A 23,018-nucleotide genomic window follows, 5' to 3' on the forward strand; every position below is an offset into this window, starting at 1 on the left:
CTTTATGTAGAATGTCTTGCTAAGATGGTGACATAGTGGACCTTACACACTTCACTTCCCCACTACAGAATGACTATCTTGGTCTAGGTGAGTTGTACAGACTGCCCCATTTAAAACAGTTTTTGTACTCAAAATTTTATCTCAACATCAAAACTTGAAAAGAATAATAAACCATACATCACAAACCTCCTAAAATAGGGATTACAATGTTAGGCAAAAACATTATAGAGAAAAATTCAAGGAGTCAACTAGCAACTTGAATAGAACCAGAGCTAAAATGCTGGTGGAAGAGATAAGTGTTTAAATTCCATAAAGAAAAGAATAGCTAATTGTTAGTTTCTAACAATTCCAATTTTTAAAAAATTAAATGCATGAATTTTGTTCATGTGATCCACTTTGCAAATCAATAAACATTCATTTGAATCCTAAGCTAAATTCAGGAATAGGAAGTAATTAACTTAAATCAATGAGATAGCATTTCAAATGTAAAAAAGCATTTTCATTAAATTTATTTTTTAATTGACATAAGTGAATTGACATAATTTGAATTTTAGCATTGTCCAGAATTAAATTAATAATTATTTAAATGAGAGATAGTTCTAAACAATGTTTTTTAAAATGCATTTCCCAGCTCATTCTATACCCAAAGATTATCTTCGATTTTTGCAAAACTACTTCTTGTTTGTTATTAGTTCCTCATGGTTGAAGAATTAAAGTGTTTTTGGTGACAAGATGCAGATCACTTATTTTTGTTTATAAGTAGAAGATAATAGTTTAATTAACTCTAAGGTTAAATGATTTTAAACCAACAAACAGTCAGGACAGCTTGGAAAGTGTGTGTGTGTGTGTGTGTGTGTGTGTGTGTGTGTTTGGCATGCCAATGGTCCACCTGTATTCTCCACCAAACATCACATAGAAGTGCCTCATCTGTCCCATGAAACTGATTTTTGAAATACATAACGCTGGGTTTTTTTCTGGAATACTTATGGGAATTAATAAACTAAGAGAAGGGTTGCGGGGAAGAGATGAGATTATAAGGGATAAAGAAAGGGAAAACAAGAGGTTTTTTGGTAGGATGGATGAGAAATGGCATTTTGAAAAATTTATGTATCTGTTTCCTTCTCTCCAAAGCAGAAAACAGGGACTAAGGGTAGGGTGTATGGGAAGAAAATCATGGATGGTATTTTTCATCTTCATTCTGGTAAGGCTTTTAGTGCAGGCATTTAACCTAAATTTTAATAGCAATTTCATATAAAGATTGTAGTTGATTATCTCCTTCTAATGTAAATGTAATTGAATTAGATTTTAACTTATTAACAACTCATTAAACACATTAACTCTACTAACTTCCCACTCATAAAGATGTCCATGCAGGAAAAAAAATCTCTTCTCTCCACTTACATTGTTAAGGAGGATATCTTTACCATACAGAATAAAATATTGCTTCCAATATCAGAGAATCATGCAGTTATAGAACTGAAAGGGACTGTGACGGCCATCTATTCCATCCCTGTCATGCAGAAATACACAGCTGAAGCATTCCTGAAAAATGCCCATCCAGCTTCCGTTTAATGACCTCCAAAGAAGGAAAGTCCACCACCCTCTGTGATATTGTAAACAACTCCTACAGTCAAGAGGTTCTTCCTAATGTTTAGGTGGAATCTCTTTTCTTGTCATTTGAATCCATTGGTTTATGTTCTAGCCTTTGGAGCAGCAGAAAACAAATTTGCTCCTATATGACATCTTTCAGATATTTAAAGATAGCTATCATGTCATTTCTCAATCTTCTCTCCTCCAAGGCTTAATCTGCACAGGCTAAATAGTGCATCCTTGGAGCTTATCACACAGACTTTTGTATCCATTCTGGGCACGGGTAGAGAACATGTGTAGCTGAGTGATGCTAAACTGTCCTCAAGGCATCCCCATGTCATCGCCAACCCTAACCCATCCCTCAGCCGGGAGAGGCCTGTGAATTTTGCTCAGCGGGGAATGGGTTAGGGTTGGCGATGGCATGGGGATGCCTTGAGGACAGTTTAGCATGTGATGAACTCCATTTTCACTTGGCCATGCACGTTCCCTGCCTATGCCCAAAACAGATACAAAAGTGGGTGCGATGAGCTCCCTTTTCTCAATCTCAGTCCTGTTGAAACATATGACATTCTCCTCCTTCCAGTGCCTTCTTTTCAATGCCTGAGGGCTTTAAGGCAATTTTTAAAAACCTCCAGTTTACTCCACTGTTTTGGGGAACAACTGGTATTTTAAAATATGTGTTTGATCCCCATATTGAGATGGTGGTGCAATTGGAGGTGGGAGAAGGATGGGCCGGGTTGGTTGGTAGTAACCTAGGTCAAGTGGTCACTCCCACCACTGAAAGGTAGCTTCCGTGTTTGTATTGGAATTAGCAAGAGGTGGTGTTGTCTTGTCTTTTCTTGTTTTCATTTGTTTCCATGCCTCTGTGATGTCGTGGTTTGAGTGTTGGGCTAGGACACTGGGAGACCAGGTTCAAATCCTGGTTCAGCCATGGAAACCCACTGGGTGACCTTGGGCAAGTCACATGCTCACAGCAAAAGCTCTGTGAAGAAACTTGCCAAGAAAACTCTGTGATAGGTCCACCTTAGGATCACCATAAGTCAGAAATTGCTTGAAGACACATAACAACAACAATGCACACATTTACAGGTCAGCTTTTCACCTCCTCCCTCTCTATGGGCTTCACTTTATGGAAACAATGAAGGGAAAACAGACATTATTTAATTAAGCAAATATCCAAATATATGCATATGTTGCTGTAATTTTTTTTAAAAAGCACCCTGCAGCTGCTTCTGTCGTGTGATAGACATACACCCAGTAGAAACACCCACTTGCACATTGTGGCTATGTAATGGAGGAGGGCCCTGTGTGGCTTTCCAAACCAATTTCAGTTTTTTGTGGGTTTTTCAGGCTATGTGGCCATGTTCTATAAGAGTTTATTCCTGATGTTTTGCCAGCATCTGTGGCTGATATCTTCAGAGAATGCTAATCTGAAGAGAGTGGGTATGTGTATATATATTGTGTGACCCTGGGTGAGGAGGAGTGATTCCCATGTTAATCTGTGTAATGTTCTGTTGCTGATGGCCTCCTGAGCGTAGGAGGATATGCAAAAGAGGATTAATACAATTTCAGTTTGTATTAAAACAGGAGTGTGTGATAATAAAGTGGTCAAACCATGGCAGGGATACAATGCAGTGGAGCTGGGATACAGCTGTCGTGTCAATTCAGCCCAAGCTAAACAAATGGGTCTCTCTAAATTAATCCTCATAAGGCTGGGTTTCCAGACCTTTGATCACCTTGATAGTATTCAAAATATAGCTGTGTTAGTTTGTAGAATTAGTATGTAGAGAGATCTTGTAGCACCTTTCAGACTAACTGAAAGAAAGAAGTTGGCAACATGAGCTTTCGTAGAGTAAAGTTTACTTCCTCCAGTGCATTTAAGATGCATGTAAATGTGTCTGAGGAAGTAGACTTTTGTCTACAAAAGCTCATGCTACCAACTTCTTTCTTTCAATCTCACAGCCGCTACAAGATTTCTCTACATTTGATCATCTTGGTCACCCTTACTGTATGTGGAAGTATTCCAGATTGTCAATATGCTTCTTGAAATGTGGTGCCCAAGAATAGTCTGTAGAGTTTATCGCACGGGGCCTAAACCGGTCCCCAGTGCGTTCTAACGGTGAGCGGGCGCGTGCATGGAACACGATGGGCACCAGATGGGGCCCAAAATACGACTTTATCACATGGGGGAACGCCGCCGCGCGTTCCCATTCCATCCCAATTCTGTTCCAGAGAGCGCCATTTCTGGGGACGCTTTGAAACAGTCCCCAGAAATGGTGCCCTCTGGAACAGAATTGGGACGTAATGGGAACGTGCGGCGGCGGCGTTCCCCTGTGCGATAAAGTCGCGTTTTAGGCCCCATCCGGTGCCCATCGCGTTCCATGCAAGCGCCCGCTCGCCCCCGTTAGAACGCACTGGGGACCGGTTTAGGCCCCGTGCGATAAACTTCACAGTAAGTTAGGTCTAACCAAAGCATCATAGAATGGTAGAACCCCTTTCCTTAATCTGGACCCTATATTCCTGTTGATACAATCCTGAATTGCATTGGCTTTTTTTTTTTGGCTGTTACATCAAACTGTTGTCTTATGTTTAGCTTGTGATCTAGTAAGACACCTAGATCCTTCTTTAGAATTTAATTTTCTATGCATATAGACCATTGTTGTTTTCCTAAAACAATGGCATTCTGTGGCCCCATTCATACTGACTTTTTTGCGCTGGAAGGAACTGGGAAGATTTGCTCCCCCCCCCCCCCCACCCCTCCGGAAGCAAATGCTCACTACCTCAGTCGGGGTATTTTAACCCTGAATGCCTTCTAAGCTCCTGCAGAAAAATCGGTTTAAAATGAAGGCGCCTTTGCTGTCAATCAAATTTAGTTCCGCGTTCATCATAGGTAACGTTTCCTGCACCCATTGGGCAATCAGAAGTGTGCTTCCCACCCCCTTTTTTTTGTCAAATTTAAAAACGTCCTCTGTGTGTGTGTGTGTGTGTGTGTGTTGTGGGTATTTGGGTCACTGCAGGTTATGGATCTTCCCTTGGCCCCGTTTTCAACCCCAAAATGCAATCTAATGCCATCTCTGCATCCTGCATCCTCCTTCCTTGCCATCCCAGAGTGTCTCATACACATGTAATAATAACAATAATAATACTAATAATTAATTCCTCACCTCGGAATGCCAGAAAAGGATGCCATGCATCATTTGCTTTCCCTCAGCTACCCCTGAAATCCTTAGAAACAGTAGCAAAAGCATTCTGTATCAATTTGCCAAATAGGAAAGAGAAATGTCTGTAACATTTGCATTGTAGCATTCGCATAGAACAAAAGCCTTTTGCAAAGTGCCTTGCTACTGGAAGCAAGGAAATGAAAGGGAAAGTGAACAGTTAGGCAGGCACATTATATCTATATATCTGTCTACCTGTAGCAAAAAAACATGCACATAGTCTGTCAAAAATAATTTTAAAAATAAAAAAGAGAGAGAAAGCTGACTGGTGTGAGAGGGAGGCTTGCTCTGTTCTGTTCCCTCCCTCTGACCTAATTCCCTTCCCTGAACTTGACCCTTCGTCCTGCTCCTTCCTTCTCCTCCTCCTGCTCCATTACAGATTGCCCTCCATGGCCCCCTTCTTTCCCCCTGGCTCCTTCATCATCATCCTCCTCCTCCATCACTCTTGGCACCCTTTCTCCAGTTCCCTCTGCCCTCCCTCGGATTCGCTTGTGGGAGTTTTGGGGCGAATATGAACTTCGCGTGCATAATTCGGTTCCTGATCCGGGATAAAAGGTAGCCCCTGAATGGCCCCTGTGTCTTATTTTTAAAAGTTCACATAAATTGATACCCATCCCTCATATATGGTTTGCATGCTGCACTTTCCTTGCAAGAAAGAAAAATGTACATTTAAAAAGAGTACTAACCCACTGAATAGAAAGTAATATGTCATTTATATGTATCTTACATTCACTGGCTCATTTATGTGCAAACTAAGTAAATTGGGGGGGGGGGGTCCAAAAATAAAAAAAATTATTAAAAAAAATAAAACATGTCTATGTTACAACATTTCAGTATTTTAGTCATACTATGAGGACTCTTGAGAAAACCAGTGTGGTGTAGTGATCTGGACATTGTACAATGACTCTGGAGTCTAGGGTTTGAATCCCCACTCAGCTGTGGAAACCCAGTGGGTGATCTGAGGCAAACCACATTCTCTCAGCTTCAGGAGAAGGCAATAGCCAGCCCTCTTTTAACAAATCTTACCAAGAAAACCCCATGATAGTGTTGTGTTAAGCTCACCGTAAATCAAAAACAACTTGAAAGGACAGAATAACATGGAGACTCAAACTTGGTATATCTTCAGGCCTCAACATGTCTTAATTTCACACCAGCTTCACTATATTCACATGTACTGGGAAAGCACAATTTCTCATAGCTCTTCATTTTCTGTATTTCATTTCTACATCAAGTGAACTGCATATACTACTATTACCTATAACCTCAATGGTAGATAGGTGGAAGTTGTTGATAACTGATTTTATTAATGTTCTGCTTTCCTTGGGTTTATATTACTTTTTCCTTTTGTTATTTGTTTATCTTTGTTCTGTCTTTCAGTTTTATTCTATTATTTATTGTAGTCTGCTTGAACACCATTTTATGGAAAGGCAAAATATCAATATAACAAATAAGTTATAATTCTTCTTTAAAATCCAAATTTTCTTGTGTGGTGAATTAGACTTCACTACTTATATTACAAATCTTCCCTTCCTCCTGATCAAAAGCAAGCAAGCAAGTCTTAGTTATTTGCATCACCATGGTGATCTGTACAGATGAATGCCCTGCAGCACTGTAATAAGGAAGCTATGCAATGCTGCCTTTTTACAAATGTTCAAGAAACTGTGGTAATGTGCACTTAGAGAAATATTTCCCCAAGTCTAAATTTTCTGCTTGGTAATTAAACCTATTTTAAAGGCATCTGAAAATACACAGAAGCCCAATTCTACCATAATTTTGTCTTGCAACTGCATTTCTACAAAGAAATGCATCAGGATAAAAAGTATATTTGGACCTATTAACAGGTTTAAAATTTTGGTTTTGAGTCAAAGGATGCTAAAGAGATTTGTTGTTGCCACTGAGATTTACAAGTAGACGAAAGCAATGGCTTTGATAAAGAGCTTGGAAAAGTTACATTTTGGACTGCAACTACCAGAATCCCACTGGCCATACTAGGCAGGGAATTCTGAGAGTTGTATGCTAGAAGATGTAACCTTTCAAAGCTCTGGTAAGATACATAACTGAAGCATAGCACTTTGAGGATGCACACCCCAATTTCTGGTCATTTTTCTGAATGTATTATTCTTTTCATTCCTTCTTTCATAAGAGACCAATTGCATCCTCTTGGCATGTGTTGCAGATGAACAAGAGAGCTCAGGAGCAATTATTTATACAGTCGAGCTCAAGCGGTATGGAGGACCTCTTGGGATCACTATTTCTGGTACTGAAGAGCCCTTTGATCCCATTATCATTTCAAGTCTTACTAAAGGCGGACTAGCTGAGAGGTAAATTGAAATAAAGATATTCATAGTTCTGCTATTTACTTTGTTCAGTCATGTGTAACAATTCATTCAGTCATATCTAATAATTCTTCCTTAGGAATCTGTATATTTCCCACAATCTATCACATGTGAAATACTTAATGATTTTCAATCTTTTCTGTTGGTGTATATTACGAGGCTGTCAGTAAATCCAGAGCATAATTTTGCAAAGGTTATTCTTGTAATAAATCAGCTAAAGAAGGTGCAACCATTCTTTGTTGCATATTATTAACATCTTGCTTTTTAGAGCTTTTCTTCTGGTTAGCAAAACTGGTAAAATATTTTTATTTTATTTTTTTCTTCTGTGTGTGGACACATGCAAGTGCAGGGCCCTGAAAGAGAAGCCAGCTTTTAAAGTTAATTACTTTGTTATTCTGGTATTTATACTGCTGCTGATGGAGAGAGGTGTGTGAGCGATTTTCTGCCTCTGGTGTCAAAATATCTTGGCTGGCTTTGGGTATTATGCACCTTGATATTTGGCACTTATCTCAAGTAGCAAAATGTCTTGGACAGCTCTGTGTGTGTGTGCTTGTGCATGTGGGTATGCATCTGCCCTTGTGTATGTGTCAGAGATACAGACAGAGAGCATGGTCCAACTTTGTGACAGTATCTATCATTACCTAGAACATAATGATACCTGAATACACAGAGGAAGAGAGACTAAGCAAGGGAGTTTGTGAAGGCAGAAAGGGAGCTTTTACCCTTTGCACTCTCCCATGAATTCATAGGCCTAATTCCCACTACCGTTTAAACTGGATTGTGATTCGGTTTAAACAGGCATGATTCCCATTTAATTCAAATTCAGAAAGCAATTCAGAAAGGGGGGCATCTTTTTTGCTCATTTTTGCTCATTTAACACACGTAAAAAAGACACTGATTTTTTTTTCTGCTCCTTTTCCTCAAAACCAAATTATCGTAAGTGAGACCATAACCTAATCGGAATCGGTTTTAAATTACTCGAATGGATTTTTTGTCAATGGGAACCAACTGCCTCAGGAACCAGTTTAAATAGAACCAATTATTTGGTCAATGGGAACCACATGCGGATTATTTTGAATCACTTCCATCCCAGAAAATCAGATAGGAGCAAATGCAGTGGGAACCATGCTACGAATTTGATTTGATTTGTCAATTTGGACTGGACGCCGAATCTTGCATAAGTGGGAATTAGGCCATAGAATAATATATTTGGCCAGCTGGAGGAAGAGATGTTGCTGGTTGCGCAACATCCAGAAGCCTGGCTAAGGATTACCTTAGCTGTAGGTGACAACATAAGAACTGAACTGATATTCAGTATGCATACTATCACCCTATTTATTCAACTTGTATGCAGAAAATATTCTTCACAATGCAGACTTAGAGTCAGAGGCAGGAGGAGTGAAGGTTGGGGGAAAGAGCATTAACAACCTAAGATACAGAGACAACACAATACTACTAGCAGAAACTAACAAGAACCTGGAACAATTTCTGACGAAGTTAAAGGAGAAAAACACTAAAGTAGGCCTAATGTTGAACATTAAAAAACAAACAAAAATAATGACCTTGGAAGAGCTACAAGGATTCATCTTAGACAACATGAAAATCAAAATAGTCAATGAGTTCCCATACCTTGGATCAAATATAGACCAGAACAGAGATGGCAATCAAGAAATTAGAAGAAGACTAGGAATGGGAAGGGCAGCTGTGAAAGAAATGGACACGATACTAAAGTGCAAAGATGCAACTTTGAACACTAAAATGAGGATAGTCCAAACCATTGTATTCCCCATCACAATATATGGAGGTGAGAGAGTGAAGAAAGCTGATAGAAAGAAAATCAACTCATTTTAGATATGGTGCTGGAGAAGAGTGCTGAAGAAACCATAGACAGCCAAGAAGACAAACAAATGGATTGTAGAATAGATCAAGCCTGAACTCTCCCTGAAAGCCAGGATGACTAAATAGAAGGTGCCATATTTGGTTGGCCACATCACGAGAAGGCAATGATGCTGGTAATGGTAGAGGGCAGTAGAAAGATAGGAAGACCACATGCCAGATGGTTAGACTTGATTGAGGAGTGGGGCACAAATGTGCAAAATTCCATTTTCACAAGGGGGGTCTGGAACAGATCCCCCACAAAAACGGAGGGCTGACTGCATAATTAATCTTACATTTTAAATTAACTGTGATACCAAAGGTAAAACTGAAGATATTTGTGCTTATTTCATAAACATTAAATGACTGACTCTGTTTCCTTTTTTTTTTTTTTTAACTAAACTTTTCATGTGTTATTTAACTTGTCTTTCAGGACAGGTGCAATTCATATTGGAGACCGAATCTTAGCAATAAATAGTAGCAGCCTGAAAGGAAAACCTTTGAGTGAAGCCATACATTTGTTACAGATGGCAGGAGAGACAGTCACCTTGAAAATCAAAAAGCAAACAGATGGTGAGTGTGCCAGGTATTACATAGATGCCCTTTCTACACTATCAGCAATGTTTAAATACATATGTTCAGGAAAATGACATTTAGCCCATAATAAATGTAGGTACAGGAATTTAGAAGCAAATATGAAGATGTTAAGAATGGAGTGAGCTGGTTAGAATTAAACCAGTTTCCAGTGACTTGAGGTTGTGGCAGAAGGCAAGCTGAAAAGACTCCAGTGAAGCAAAGGAGCTCTACAAAAGGGAAGTCCAAATATGTTTGGTTTTTAACAGCAGCATGGTGATCAGCATTTGGGGAGTATTGTACTCCTTCTTTTTGTACACCTGTAATCACTTTTGTGTATATGAAGGATGTGGGCAACCTGAAAGAGTACAAAGACATGGAATGTATTGGGAGATATAAAAAAAGAAAAGAAAAAAAAGTCCTTGGAGACCCACAATCTAACCCCAGTAGATAACCTGGTGAGTTACAGTAACTAGCCCAAACTGTTGTTGAGTTCAGTCCCATCATAATTGTACCCAAGATAAGGGCTAAGCTACTGAAACATAGAGCAGTAAGCAATGGCAGCCTGCTTGTCCATAAGAGCAGGGCAGAGGGCAGCTACTCCAAAACGGTTAAGGAAAGTATGCCATCCCCAACTCATTCCACAAGTCAGCCATATCGGTCAGACAATCTTTAAGTATACTTAATGCTGCAGATAAAGACAAGAACATGATTTGGAAAAGACATTTCTTATCCCAAATCAGGAAGCATTAAGTGGTTGAATCAATTACTGCATTTTATTTAGGTAACATATTGATCAAGAACATGTATTCATCCATTAAAGAACAGGAAATGATATATGTATCTAAACCTTGACCCAACTTATCTGAGTCCCCTATTCACTAATTATTTTGATGCCCAAGATTTTTTAACTATGGTAGTCCTCCTTTTTGCTGACTGTTTTTCAGCTGACACTTCCTGTCAGTCATATGATTCCCACCCCCCGCCCCCATCATTCCATCTCACTCTTCTGATATTTTTTCCTTCTCTCACATGTTAATAGGGAAACAAAGGGAAATTTGTTATAGGGAAATAGCAGCTGTTTGCTCATTCACAAAGGAGGCAAATGGATTTAATTTACATAAAATGATCTAGGTTAAAACAGTTAACTGCTGATACAAAATGCTTGGGAAATTTGTAGAATTTATCTCCTCCATGACTTTCAGAGATAATGCTTTGGGGTCTTTTCTAGGTCTAAATTTGATGCTGTCATTGATTTACCTTGTCTACTGTACAGGTATTCTGTAAGACTGCTGTCACTGCAGAGGCCATATTAGTCAAGCATAAATAATCCAAAACTTCTGCTAGACACATTAATTAATTTAAAATAGAAGTTTATGGTTGTGTGATTCATTATTTATGGTATGAGCCCGTGTTGATTTTTGTATCCTGCTGTGATCTCTGGTCAAACCTGCTGCAGAAGCATGACCAGTGCTACTGGGAGAGACATGTATATTGTTTATCTTTGGAAATGAAGATACTGATACACCATCAGTGTTCCCATACTTGCAGTAAGTAGGATGCCATTTACTTTGCTTTATACAAACAGTTATCTGTGTCTAGCCCATTCATTTGTCTATGCTACTTGTTGGCAAAATGAAGAGATTATTCATAAATGAAGTTTATGTTAGATTTTTTGAGCATGCATATAATGCTTCTTCCTGCTGTTTAATCGCTATCAGCAACAAGTCCCAAGAAGTTTTCTGCCTCTGGTCACCTAAATGAATTAAGTGATGCTGAAGATGATGCAGCTGCCACACAGAAACCAGGCAAACTCTCAGAAATATATTCCACTACTGTCCCAAGTGTGGACAGTGCTGTAGAATCATGGGATGGTTCTGGAATGGATACCAGCTACGGAAGCCAAGGTAAGGCCATGAATTTTATCACATATACTTAATAAGGAGACAAGTCAGGGATGAAACCTTTGAGCTGATTGTACTATGCCTCAGTGGTAGTCTCTCCTTTGAGCTGTCTTGCATGCATCTGATTAAGACTGCACATTTTAGCACATTATGCTTCCACTTGCATTCAGCTAACCTTGGTTTTGCTCTTTCATGACACTGTGACAGGTCTTTAAGCATATATCAATACATTAACAGCCTTCCACTAGTTTTACTGATGTCTGAATGGCTAGTCCATAGCTCATCCACAGCTAAATGGGTTTATCCTTCAAGCTTAGATTAATAAAAGATGCAGAACACATTGAAGGTGTTCATTAATTTTAACATCTGAGGCCCATTCATTGTGATTTTTAAGCTGACTGTGGTAAAGATTTATTGTAAACTGCCAGAGGGGAACATAAAGAGATTATTCAGTGATTTGTTATCCTTTTGTTTCTCCCTCATCCCTTGACATTAAGATGTCAGGGGGCTTTCAGAATAATAACTGGTTTTAGGATTTATTTATTTTTTAAAAAAAGAAAGGAAAAATAATAATGGAGTCTCTTTTATTCCTGCAAAGTTTAATGGTCATTCTGTTGTATTTGACCATTCATTTAAATATTGATGTAATGTTGAACCATAGAAGTGCTCTAAAAATAATAAATTCCATGTTGGGTTGAAAATAGAGATTTTTTTTTGTTATGATCTTTTAAATTGCAATATCAAACCACCAGTTTGCATAACAGCATTTAAATCACAAATAGTCACAGAGTTGCTGTAAAAGAAACCTTTTCCTTTGTTTCCACTATAATTTAGAGTCCATCACACAGAAATGTGTTTTTCTGTGCAGATTGATATAGTCCATTCTTGACCCCATGATCATCTGAAAATACAGAACTGGACACAAAAGTGTGCATAGATACTTCCCAATAGCTGTTTCCCTGAGCACAGCAGCACTTTTCCAGCTATAGTAAAGCTGTAGGGAGACAAGTCAGGGGTAGAGCTTTGCATTCAACCTTGTTCCATACTTTTATTATATTTTGCATGATTTTGGATATGTGTATGGCAGGCCACAAGGAGCTGCAAGTATATCCCCTCAAATTAAGTGAATGGCCAAAAAATAGTAAATGGAATCCAGTGGCTTGGATCAAAATTCAGGCTCATTGAACTGGCAGAAACTGACTTCACCAATTTCCCATTGTGTTTCCTGTGTAAAATGCTGTTGTTTGCACTGGAAATAAATTTTCTGCCCATACACACCAATTCATGTTTTCTGTGCAAAAACAAGAGTATGCCAAGAGATTGTAGCTTCCCTCCTTTAATACCATTAAAAGAACTTAAAGAGGCCAAAAGCTGTAATTCCATATATTGGTGAGGTTTTGTTGTTTGTTTGTTTGTTTGTTTCAGCAGTAGTAAAATGAAAGCAGTATTAAAATGAAATCAAGTCTATCATGCTGGATGTCTTAATTTTATTTCTGGACAAACTCCCTGATTAAACACAAATATAGGCCCGGAACAGATGGGCCTTTGAGGCACCCTCATCATGTGTGAGGGTTGCCTGGTGGGCAGAGCGCCCACATGCCTGGCAGCCCTCGCACGTGATGAGGGCACTGCAGCTGTGGCGCACCCAGCAGATGCGATGCGTAACGGTGACGTCGCAGCTGTGCTGCTTCCAGACGGGGTGTCGCAGCTGCAACATCATCGTGACATCTTGCGCTTTGCGGCGTCGCAGCACGCCGCAAAGAGGAGCCATTTCCTGAAGCTTTTTTTGCTCCGCAGGAGAGCCGCACAATTTGGTTGCTGCAGCGCTCCTGCAGAGCAAAGTGAGGTGCCAGGGAAGCGTCTCTTTCTGGCAGTGTGTACCCCGGCATATTTAGATAACACATTTTTTATTTGATTTAGTAGGGTTAATCTTGCTGGTCTAAAAAGCATTTTACAGCTTGGAATTTGCAAATATAAAACATTGCTTTATATTTAATTGTAAGGGGTGGTAATTTGGCTTGTTTTGATTTGTCTGCCTGCACTCACTGTTCCACTATCATTCTGTGTCCCTTCTGATGCAGGCAAGTCTCAGCATGTGGGCTATCATTTAGTGTGTGTGACAGTAAAGAGCACATGAATCACACACAACTCCCAGCAGGCCCATTTGTTCACCTATCTAAAAAACTAATGAAATATTGAACTGTGAATATTTTCTGAGATGAAAGTAGGCCTAGCCAGTAAAGATCTGAGGGAATGCTTGGCAACCCATCATTGGAAGCAGCCTACATTATGGCTTGGGTCACTAGAATTGCAGCACACAGACCAAAATAATAGAAATGAGATGAAATTCAATAGTACAAGTGTAAGGTCATGCATTGCATGATGGGAGGGAGCAAACTATGAGCAATTTTTATTGCCCCCTGCCCTGATGACTTACCGAGTGGAAAACAGGAGAAGGGTGAGATTTTAGAGTATTGATTGATCACAAGATCACTGTGCACTAATATGATGCAGATGCAATCAAGCTGTAGTTTTTTTCTTGGATGACATAAATTAGACATTTCTGGAACAGTTAGCAAGCACATCTATGTCCATTTCCAATTGCCCATTTTAAAAAATGCTGCATTTAAGATATAGCACTGGGCCCTCTCAAAAAAGAAATGAGTACCTAAAATGAGAGTCACTCTGGTGTAGTAGAGGTTTGAGTGTTGGACTAGAAGAATTTGAACCCTAAGAGATCACGGTTTGAAACCTTGGGCAAGGTTGGGAAACCACAGGTGGTTTATCCCAACAGGAAAGCACTGGCAAATCTTCTATGAATAAATAAATCTCACTAGAAAACTTTACTATAGAGTTGCAATAAATCTGTTTGAAGGTACATTAAAATTTAAATGATAATTTAAAAGACAAAGAATTCTTTTGACACATTAAAAAGCTTAATAAATTGAAAAATGAATGTACATGGCTAGAAATGTTTTTTATCATGTCTATGGAAGCCAGGATGACTAAATTGAGACTGTCATACTTTGGGCACATCCTGAAAAGGCATGAATCACTGGAAAACATAGTAATGCTAGGAAAGGTGGAAGGCAATAGAAATAGGGTTGCCATAACCCGGCGGCCCCCGTGTCAATCACGGTTTCGGGGGGGCCCTCCCGGTCCCAGTCCAGTTTGGGCCCCCACCCGTGCCTTGTTCCTGGTTCGGGGGCCCGCTCCGGCCATTGCCGCTGCCGCTAATGCGGCTGCTGTGGCGCCAACCCACCTCCTCCTCGTCATCTTCGTGGTGGGCAGCGCCAACCCACCTCCTCCTCCAGCTCCGCCTTCCTCCTCCTCCTCGGCGGCAGAAGCGCCGCCGCCACCACGCCTCCAGTGTGAGGGCTAGCGCGGGGGGGGCTCCAAAACAGGAGCTCGTCCCTTGCTTTGGCCAGCCAGCCATTGGCCGGCTGGCCAAAGAGGGCGGGCTCCTCAGCGCGCGCCGCCCAGGCCTCATCAGGGGCCAGTGGCAGCGCGCCCCCCTGCCCTGCTTCCAGCTGCACGCGCGCGCACCTGCCCCGCTTCCCTCCGCACGTGCGCGCGCCAGTCATCGTGAGGAGGAGGAGGAGGAGGAAGGATCCGGAGAAGGGTGCCTTGAAGGGGCCAGGGCAGAATTGGGGCAGAGGAGGAGGAGGAGGAGGAGGAGGAGGAGGAGGCAGGATCCGGAGGAAGGGTGCCTTGAAGGGGCCAGGGCAGAATTGGGGCAGAGGAGGAGGAGGAGGAAGGATCTGGAGGAAGGGTGCCTTGAAGGGGATAAGGGGTCTTATTCACAGGTTCACCATGAGTCGAAGTTGACTCAAAGGCAGCTAACAACAATAATGGCATGGCTCTGATAAAATGGGTTGTGGTCCCATGCAAAATGCTACAGGACTCTGTTGTTTTTGTTAACACTCTTTGTGAAATAGCACTACCAGTAGTTGTGGCCTATGGGGATCAAGTACTTTTTCTTCCTCCTTCAGTTATTCCTGTTTCCTTCAGAGTGGTAGAAACCACCATATTTAAACATGGCAGTATGATGGGTAAGATGGAGAGGCACACAGAAAATTTCCTCCTCGGTGATTTCATAGATGGCATTTGTTGACACTTAGAATTTTACTGATGATATCTAGGCTTGGAAAAGAATTTCCCCTAGATGAGTTTGGCAGTGTCCCTTAAGGTATGCAATGCATCGCTTGTTGGATAAATCATTTCAGTCTACTTGCCCTGAAAGTACCTTTCTGCAATGTACCTTTTCTCTTAACATACAAGTCAGTTGGGAGTGGGAGGAATGATTTAATTGATGGACAGCTCTGTTTTGTAAGTTGCATTAGATGGCTTTTCAGCCCTGTCCGCTCTCTTATTCTGTTTTTCTTATGAAATATTTAACACTGTGTCTAGCTGGCAACTTGAGTGCTTTTAGTGTAAGGAGGGGAAGTGTCTTATTCCTGTAAATAGTACTTGGCCCCCCAATGGAGAGGCTAGATCTTGCATTTAGAATATTAGCAGTTTCTCATTGCCAAAGTTTGTCTTAAGATGCAAAGCTTTCTGCTGTCAGTCATTAAAATCTAGATTGCCCCCCCAAAAATCATAATTGTATATAAGATGGAGCTCTCAGTTTGCTGTTTTCATTTCAGTTTAGAGTACTGAGTGATTTACTTTGGACTTCAATCTAAAATTGAATCTGTGTATTATTGGTTTGCCAGCCAATGCCATGAACATCAATTTCATATTTGCTAAAGTTCATAAATGATAATGGTGTTAACAAGACTGTTGTCTGCAGTAAAATTACAGTACTGTATAGGAAGAAACAATTTAGTTCATATGATTTCCTTAACCTGACCTGAACCAAATGCTAGAACACCCACATAGTTTGTCATGTTATCTATATCTTTACCAGATTCTGAGTTCAGCAGTATTCAGTGGGCAGGCAGAAAAATATGTGTACAACAGTAACTTCTTACAGCATCAGTGGATTGCGCTGAAGAGCTTAGGAAGGTGCTACTGTCTGTTCCCTTTATGCCTGGCAAAATGGTCAGTGCTTCAGCTTGTTCTAGGAACTAGCCACTATGAGAGCCTTTAGGGCTGAAGGGCGGGGTATAAATACTGTAAATAAATAAATAAATAAATAAATAAATAACTGTTAGGAAGGACAGGAGCCAAGCTACTCCTTCATGTGAATCAGAAGTGTGCAACTTCAGAATGGCCAGGGGACATTTTCCACCATCCCAAATGGACATGTGCTGCACCAGCCCTCCCAGCAAAATCAGAAATAATGGGAACATTGCATCTTTTGTTGTTTAATTAGTATTTTCTATTCTTTTACTAAAGCAGGGGGTCCCTCATCTTTAGAGGATCCCCACATTCTCTCTTGGTGTCAAGTGATGTGACTCTCCTGGTGTTTGCAAGTGTAGATAAAATTAAAAATGGGGACCCTCTGTGGGGAGTTACAAAAATGGCTTTGGAGGTACTGCACAAAGCCTGGAGGCCATGGGATTCCCACCCTTGCTCAACCTTTTGTTTACCATGTACTTGCTCAGTCTCAGGAGGAGAGAAATGGTTTCCAGCTGTTGTTGAAATCCCAGTCACCAGAAATTATTTCTTGAAACTTGTCTCACTTCCAGTACAGCTACTTATGTCTCATGATCTCACAAGTAATCTCAGAGCACAGATAATATGATTTATTGATTGATTTCATTTGTATGCCACCTTTCTCCTAGAGTGGGACTCAAGGCAGCTCCAGAGAGAGTCAAATAAAAATCTCTTCACAATAAAAAAAAAATTAAAACAATTAAATTCACCATATAAAACACTATAAAATCATTGAAAAGACATACAAAAGTTTAAAAAGACAAAACATCCCAATTAAAAGCTCCCCGTTTACACATTAAAAGCCTACTTTAAAAAAATGTATACTGCTAACATTTTTCTATTTTGCCATAGTAAGCATATGTAGCTTTACCTTTGTGATCCTGACTGCATCACGTCGGCATTGTGGTTTTTAATGGAATTGGCTTTGTAGCAAATACTCAGATGGTTTTTTGTGGGTTTTTCGGGCTATGTGGCCATATTCTAAAAGAGTTTCTTCTTGACGTTTCATCAGCATCTGTGGCCGGCATCTTCAGAGAATGCTTTGCCTGGAAAAAGTTGGGTGTATATATACTGTGTGAGCCTGGGAATGCAGGAGTGATTTCCATGTGTATTGTTCTGTGTTGATGGCTGGCCTCAGGCTGGGAGGCTAATGCAAAAGAGGATTAGAGTCTGCTAATTGGTGATCATTATCTGCTGGGTAAGCCCCTGACTCTGAATGGTTTCCCATTTGCATTTGCAGAGTCCTTATTTTGCTATTCCTCAGTACTGGTAGCCAAATTTTGTTCACTTTAAGGGTTTCTTCTTTCCGGTTGAAATTATCCAGATGTTTGTGGATTTCAATGGCTTCACTGTGCATCCTGACATGGTACTGGTTGGCATGGTCCAGGATTTCAGTGTTTTCAAACAGTATTTTCTGACCAGGATGATTAGTGGCATGTTTTGCTACTGCTGATTTTTCTGGCTGGCCCAGTCTTCAGTGTCTCTCGTGTTCCTTGATTCTTGTTTGCACACTGCGTTTGGTGGTCCCTATGTAGACTTGTCCGCAGCTGCATGGTATGTGGTAAACTCATGTGGCTGTGAGAGGGTATCTCTGGTCCTTGGCTGAGCGAAGAATTTGCTGGATTTTCTTCGTCGGTTTGTAAACCATTTGAAGGTTGTGCTTCCTCACCATTTTGCCTATTCTGTCTGTGACTCCTTTGATGTATGGTAAAAATACCTTCCCTTTGGGTGGCTGCTTGTCTTCACTTCTCTGGGTTTTATTGGGACTGGCAGCCCTTCTGATGTCTGAGCTGGAATAACCATTAGCCTGTAGAGCCCGGTCCAGGTGCTTCAGTTCATCTTCCACGAAGTGAGGTTCACAGATGCATTTTGTGCAGTCTACCAGTGTTTTGATTGTTCTTCTTTTTTGTCCTGGGTGATGGTTGGAGTTCTTGTGCAGGTATCGGTCTGTATGTGTGGGTTTTCTGTATACTGTGTGACCCAAACATTGGTTTGGTTTGCGGATGACTAGGACATCCAAAAATGGCAGTGTTCCTTCCTTTTATTTTTCCATAGTGAATTGGATGTTGGGGTGGATGTTGTTCAGATGGTTCAGGAATACAGCCAGGTATTCTTCTCCATGGCTCCAGATGGTGAAAGTGTCATTCATGTATTGGAACCAAGTTGTGGGCTTGGATGGATCCCTACATTCTACAGCCAACAGTAACTTTAACTGGGAGTGTTATCTACATTACAGTGTTACAGAACTTTGCTACCACTTTAGCTGTCATGGCAGACTTGGATAACCACTTTAACTGTCCCAGAAATCCTGGGATTAGTACTTTGAGGAAGTACTTAGGATTCTGAGCTAGAAACCTCTAGTGCTGTAGTTCAGGGGTTATCAAATTGGTATAACTGTGTAGTGCAATCCTGCTTTTTTGCCTTGCCCTGCATGACTGTAGGCTTAAAGCAAGCCACAAAGTCACTACCATGGAAAGGATACCTGTATTACAAGAAAAGAAGCACCTACATTTTCCACTTGCCAGTACTGTACCAGTAGCATGGTAAATTACTGAAGCCTTCTCATTGAAAGACTGTAAAATGGCAGTAATTTTCTCTGCAGTCTCAGATACCTGTTCCAAAAGCAAGACAACAGAAGTAGCTAAAACAGCTGTTACCTAAAGGATAACATTACCCATGTGTAACTGTCCTTCACTGTGTTTCGCCTGCTCTATCCTGACATCTTTGCTTTTAGTTACATTGTGTACAGAACTTCAGGTCCTGTCCATCTAGAGCACTTTGTCTATCCCAGTGCAGGCTAAAATTGAATGTTCTCAACAGTATAACCCACTATTTATAGCCTATGAATTGCAGAAGAGAAGGTGACTAACACAGCAATTAATGGAGTACAGAGAGTCCAAAGAAATGCAGGTTTTGTACTTCGTGAGTTGCGTGCAGACGTTACATGTCATTTTTAGTTCATTTCCATGAAATCTCTTCAATTGCAAAATTACTTGAGAACACAATTTAGATAATTTAATGCCCCAGTTTAGTCTGACAGATAATTACCAATAAGAATTTTTACCAGTGAAGAATAGAAAGTGAGCTGTATGGCTGAGACTCAGGGTGCATCTGCACTGCACAAAAAATGCAGTTTGACACCACTTTATAATTCCATGGCTCAATGCTATGGAATTCTGGGATTTGTGGGTTGTTGTTTTTTGTATTTGTTTTGTTTTTAGATATCTAGCTTTCTCTGTCAGAGAGCTCTGGTGCCACAATAACAAACTACAAAGCCCAGGATTCCATAAAATTGAGCCATGGCAGTTAAAATGCTGTCAAACTGTCTTATTTCTGCAGTGCAGATGTAGCCTCAGTGAACAGCATAACTGGGTATGGGTTCCAAATCAGTGCTCAGTCATAGATGTAGTGCAGGGATGGGCAAAGTGCCAAGAACCCCATAGTGCTGCCCGAGAAACCCTTACCCATCCAGCCCCCATTTTAATATTTTTCTGAAAATTTTTGCATATTCCCCCCCCCCCCCCCAAAAAAAAAAAACCAGCCCAAAGCACCCCAAAACTGGCCAGAAACATAGCAGTTTACTTTCCCTTTAAAAAGGTTGAAAACCAGCCAAAATGGCAGCCAGAATCTAACAGTGACTCACCAGAGGATACAGGGAAGGTAAATGGCCCTGCTCCCTATGTGGTTGCCTGCCTCTAACTTCATGATAGGTCTGGGTTGCTCTAACATCTTACTTCTATAAGTGGGGGCAGACAGTCGCTTAAATCATTTAGTTGCTAGAAGAGCCAATGAAAGAAAATCTTTCAACTCTCTTCCTTAAGAATAAAAACAATTTGCATTGAGAGACTTTGGGCTGTTTTCTGACCTTTGATAATTATTATATTGTAAAGCATGCAAGACTGAGCAGAAGCTTCCAACAGGAAAATGAGGGAATTGGTAAAAAGCTAGAATCACCTTTCCTGCTGTCCTCAGTCCCAAGATGGAAGAAACTAAGGATATAAGAGCACTAAGATTGCCTCCCTGCCCTTTCTTCACATGTGAGCAGAATCTCTGTTTTGCATCAGTCCCATTGCCAGTTGGAAATGCTCTGCGGGTTATAAATATTTTCGTATTTGAAAACATGAACCCTAATGAATGTATTATTCATCTTCTAGGTGCCAGTTTCCAGGCTTCAGGATATAACTTCAATACCTTTGAATGGAGGAGTCCTAAACAAAGGGGCACTTTGTCCCCTCCCAGCAGACCCCGAAGCAACCCCTTCCATGAAACAGGCCTCGGTGATGAAGACTGGGATAAGCCAGTAGCCACCAGGTAAGTTCTGTACCAGCCTACCATTTGAAGTTTGTAGTGCCAGAAAGTTATTTGTTAGCATACACCTGGTATGGGCTCAAAATGCCCAATTGCTAACTTATTTTCTAACTACTGTGATATTTCATATTTACAGCTCATGCTGCATGCGATTTATTAGGTAAGGTTAGTGGAATTCATGAAAGGTTATGATGCTGAAAGTAAGGTTTGTGGCACTTGGTGAATTTCTCTGCATAAAATGATAGATCGTTGACTCTTCATGTTAATGCAAAAGAATGTTCTCTCCTGTTTACCAGCCCCATTCAGATGCTATAAGAGCTTTTAGTTTGCCTTCTGTCATCACTTAATACAGTTTCATGCCGGTCACTCACATTCTACATTACTTATGTGGTGTGATTCCAGTTGCTATATGGCTCGTAAGCATGAGGTCCTAACAATCTTTTAGGAAAGGGTCCCATGGTAAGTCAAGCAGGGAATATCCTGCACCAACCGCCAGTGTTGTTTGTCCTTTAAGACTGGCCATTCCATGTGGTGATCCCTCTTCTAATCTTTATGACTGTACAATTTGTTCAGAGAAGCTTTGATCCCAGTATAACCATCATTATTCCAGAGGTATCACAAACCTTGAAGCAATTCTTACACATCTTATGATCCCAGCTAGCAGAACAAGTGTCTACTCAGACCAGAATTTATTCATATTGTGACTCCTCCTTTTCATAGTAAACCAAAGGTTTGGAGTGATTCTTCTTAGCTCTCTGATGTAGGAAAAGTACCAATTAAAGGCCAGTGTAGCTAAGTGGTGGGTGGAACCCAGTGTAGGAGAAAAAGTTCAGGACTCCATACCTATGCTGTCCTTCAGCCCATTAAACTGCACCTCATTTCCATGTGAATAGAGCAAACCCATTTTGAGGCACATGTGATTCATGTTTTTTAGATTCTCATAGATTTTATGTAGTTTAATTTCTACTTTTCTTGCAGTAGTTTTAGGAATCTACCAAAACTCCTGGCCCTCAAAGAGTTTTTTCTGTAACTTCCAGAGAAACATCATTATTGGTAGTTTCTCCATTGACCTGCAATCTAATCAATAATGTCAGAGGCCTCATGGAAGTGTTGATAGTGATTACTGGCCTCTGTGCTGATTTGCTCCCCACCCCCAGATATATTGCTCCTTTTATCTCTATTGCCCACATGGGAAGCACTATTTTTTTATCACTTTGGACTCATGAGTTGATGATGAGCCTTAAGAAACACTCCCTAGTTCAATCTCTGCTCCCTTGTAACTGAATCTGATCTTGGTAAATAACATTAAGCCAAGTGTTGGGTCGCCCTCCCTGCTATTGCTTCCAAATCTTTTGCCAGCTTAATTCTGTTAAAGACTCACAGAAACATGGAGACAAAAATGGATGCCATTTAGCCTGAGCACACCCAAACAGTGCTTTTGCATTGCATCCGAGATTTCCAAGCAACTCTAGACTCTTTCATATGGTTCCATCTTCATTTGTGCAACTCAGGCATGCTTCCTTATTGCTAGACTAAAAAGTAATTAAGGCCTGAAACACATGTGCAAAATGACGCAGCTTCAGGCCGCATTGGGGGCATGATGTTTAGGTGACACATACCCCACATGGTCTGAAGCAGTGCTGACACCGCGCCAAGCAAGAAGAACCTGGCAAAAAGGAGCAGATATGAGCTGGGACAAAAGGGAGTGGCAATAAGCTTTATTTATATAGTGCTGTAGATCCACTCCTTCTGGTAGCCCAGTTCAGAACCACAGTGGCAGCTTGGATTGGGATCAGGACCGTGCAGTCACCACAATCCCAGCACGATCGGGGCTAGCGTGGTCCTGGCATGGTCCTTTTGGCCCGTCTACTTTAGGCCTAAGAAGAGTAATACATATGACACAAACCAGAGGTTTAATTAGAAATCAGCATGACTTGGGCTGCATCTTACCACTCTTATTCAGGTGCTCTCTGAACATTAGCTTTGGAGCAGGTGAAGCAGAAAGGGAAAACTAGCAAGAAATTTTATCAGGTGCCAACATTAAGCATGTTATCTGTGTTGGTTTTTTTTTTTAATTGAATATTTCTTGCTTGTACAGTTAAGGATGCTATTAA

At 40.7% G+C, this 23,018-nt stretch overlaps 1 protein-coding gene across 7 annotated transcripts in view; it reads left to right on the forward strand.

Moving 5' to 3' along the window:
• Positions 1–23,018, forward strand: part of GRIP1 (glutamate receptor interacting protein 1) — a 308,504-nt gene that overhangs the window by 278,591 nt on the left and 6,895 nt on the right. For 4 of the 7 annotated variants that reach the window (XM_042468137.1, XM_042468139.1, XM_042468141.1 and 1 more), the window contains 4 exons: positions 6,952–7,129; positions 9,453–9,592; positions 11,314–11,499; positions 20,751–20,907. In XM_042468137.1, coding sequence (XP_042324071.1) covers positions 6,952–7,129; positions 9,453–9,592; positions 11,314–11,499; positions 20,751–20,907 — 661 coding nt within the window. Of the gene's footprint in view, positions 1–6,951; positions 7,130–9,452; positions 9,599–9,739; positions 9,743–11,313; positions 11,500–20,750; positions 20,908–23,018 lie in introns of all 7 variants that reach the window. The other 3 variants (XM_042468138.1, XM_042468142.1, XM_042468143.1) reach the window with 2 other exon arrangements.

Source organism: Sceloporus undulatus, chromosome 5 (genome assembly GCF_019175285.1).
Source record: "Sceloporus undulatus isolate JIND9_A2432 ecotype Alabama chromosome 5, SceUnd_v1.1, whole genome shotgun sequence".
Taxonomy (NCBI): Eukaryota; Metazoa; Chordata; class Lepidosauria; order Squamata; family Phrynosomatidae; genus Sceloporus; species Sceloporus undulatus.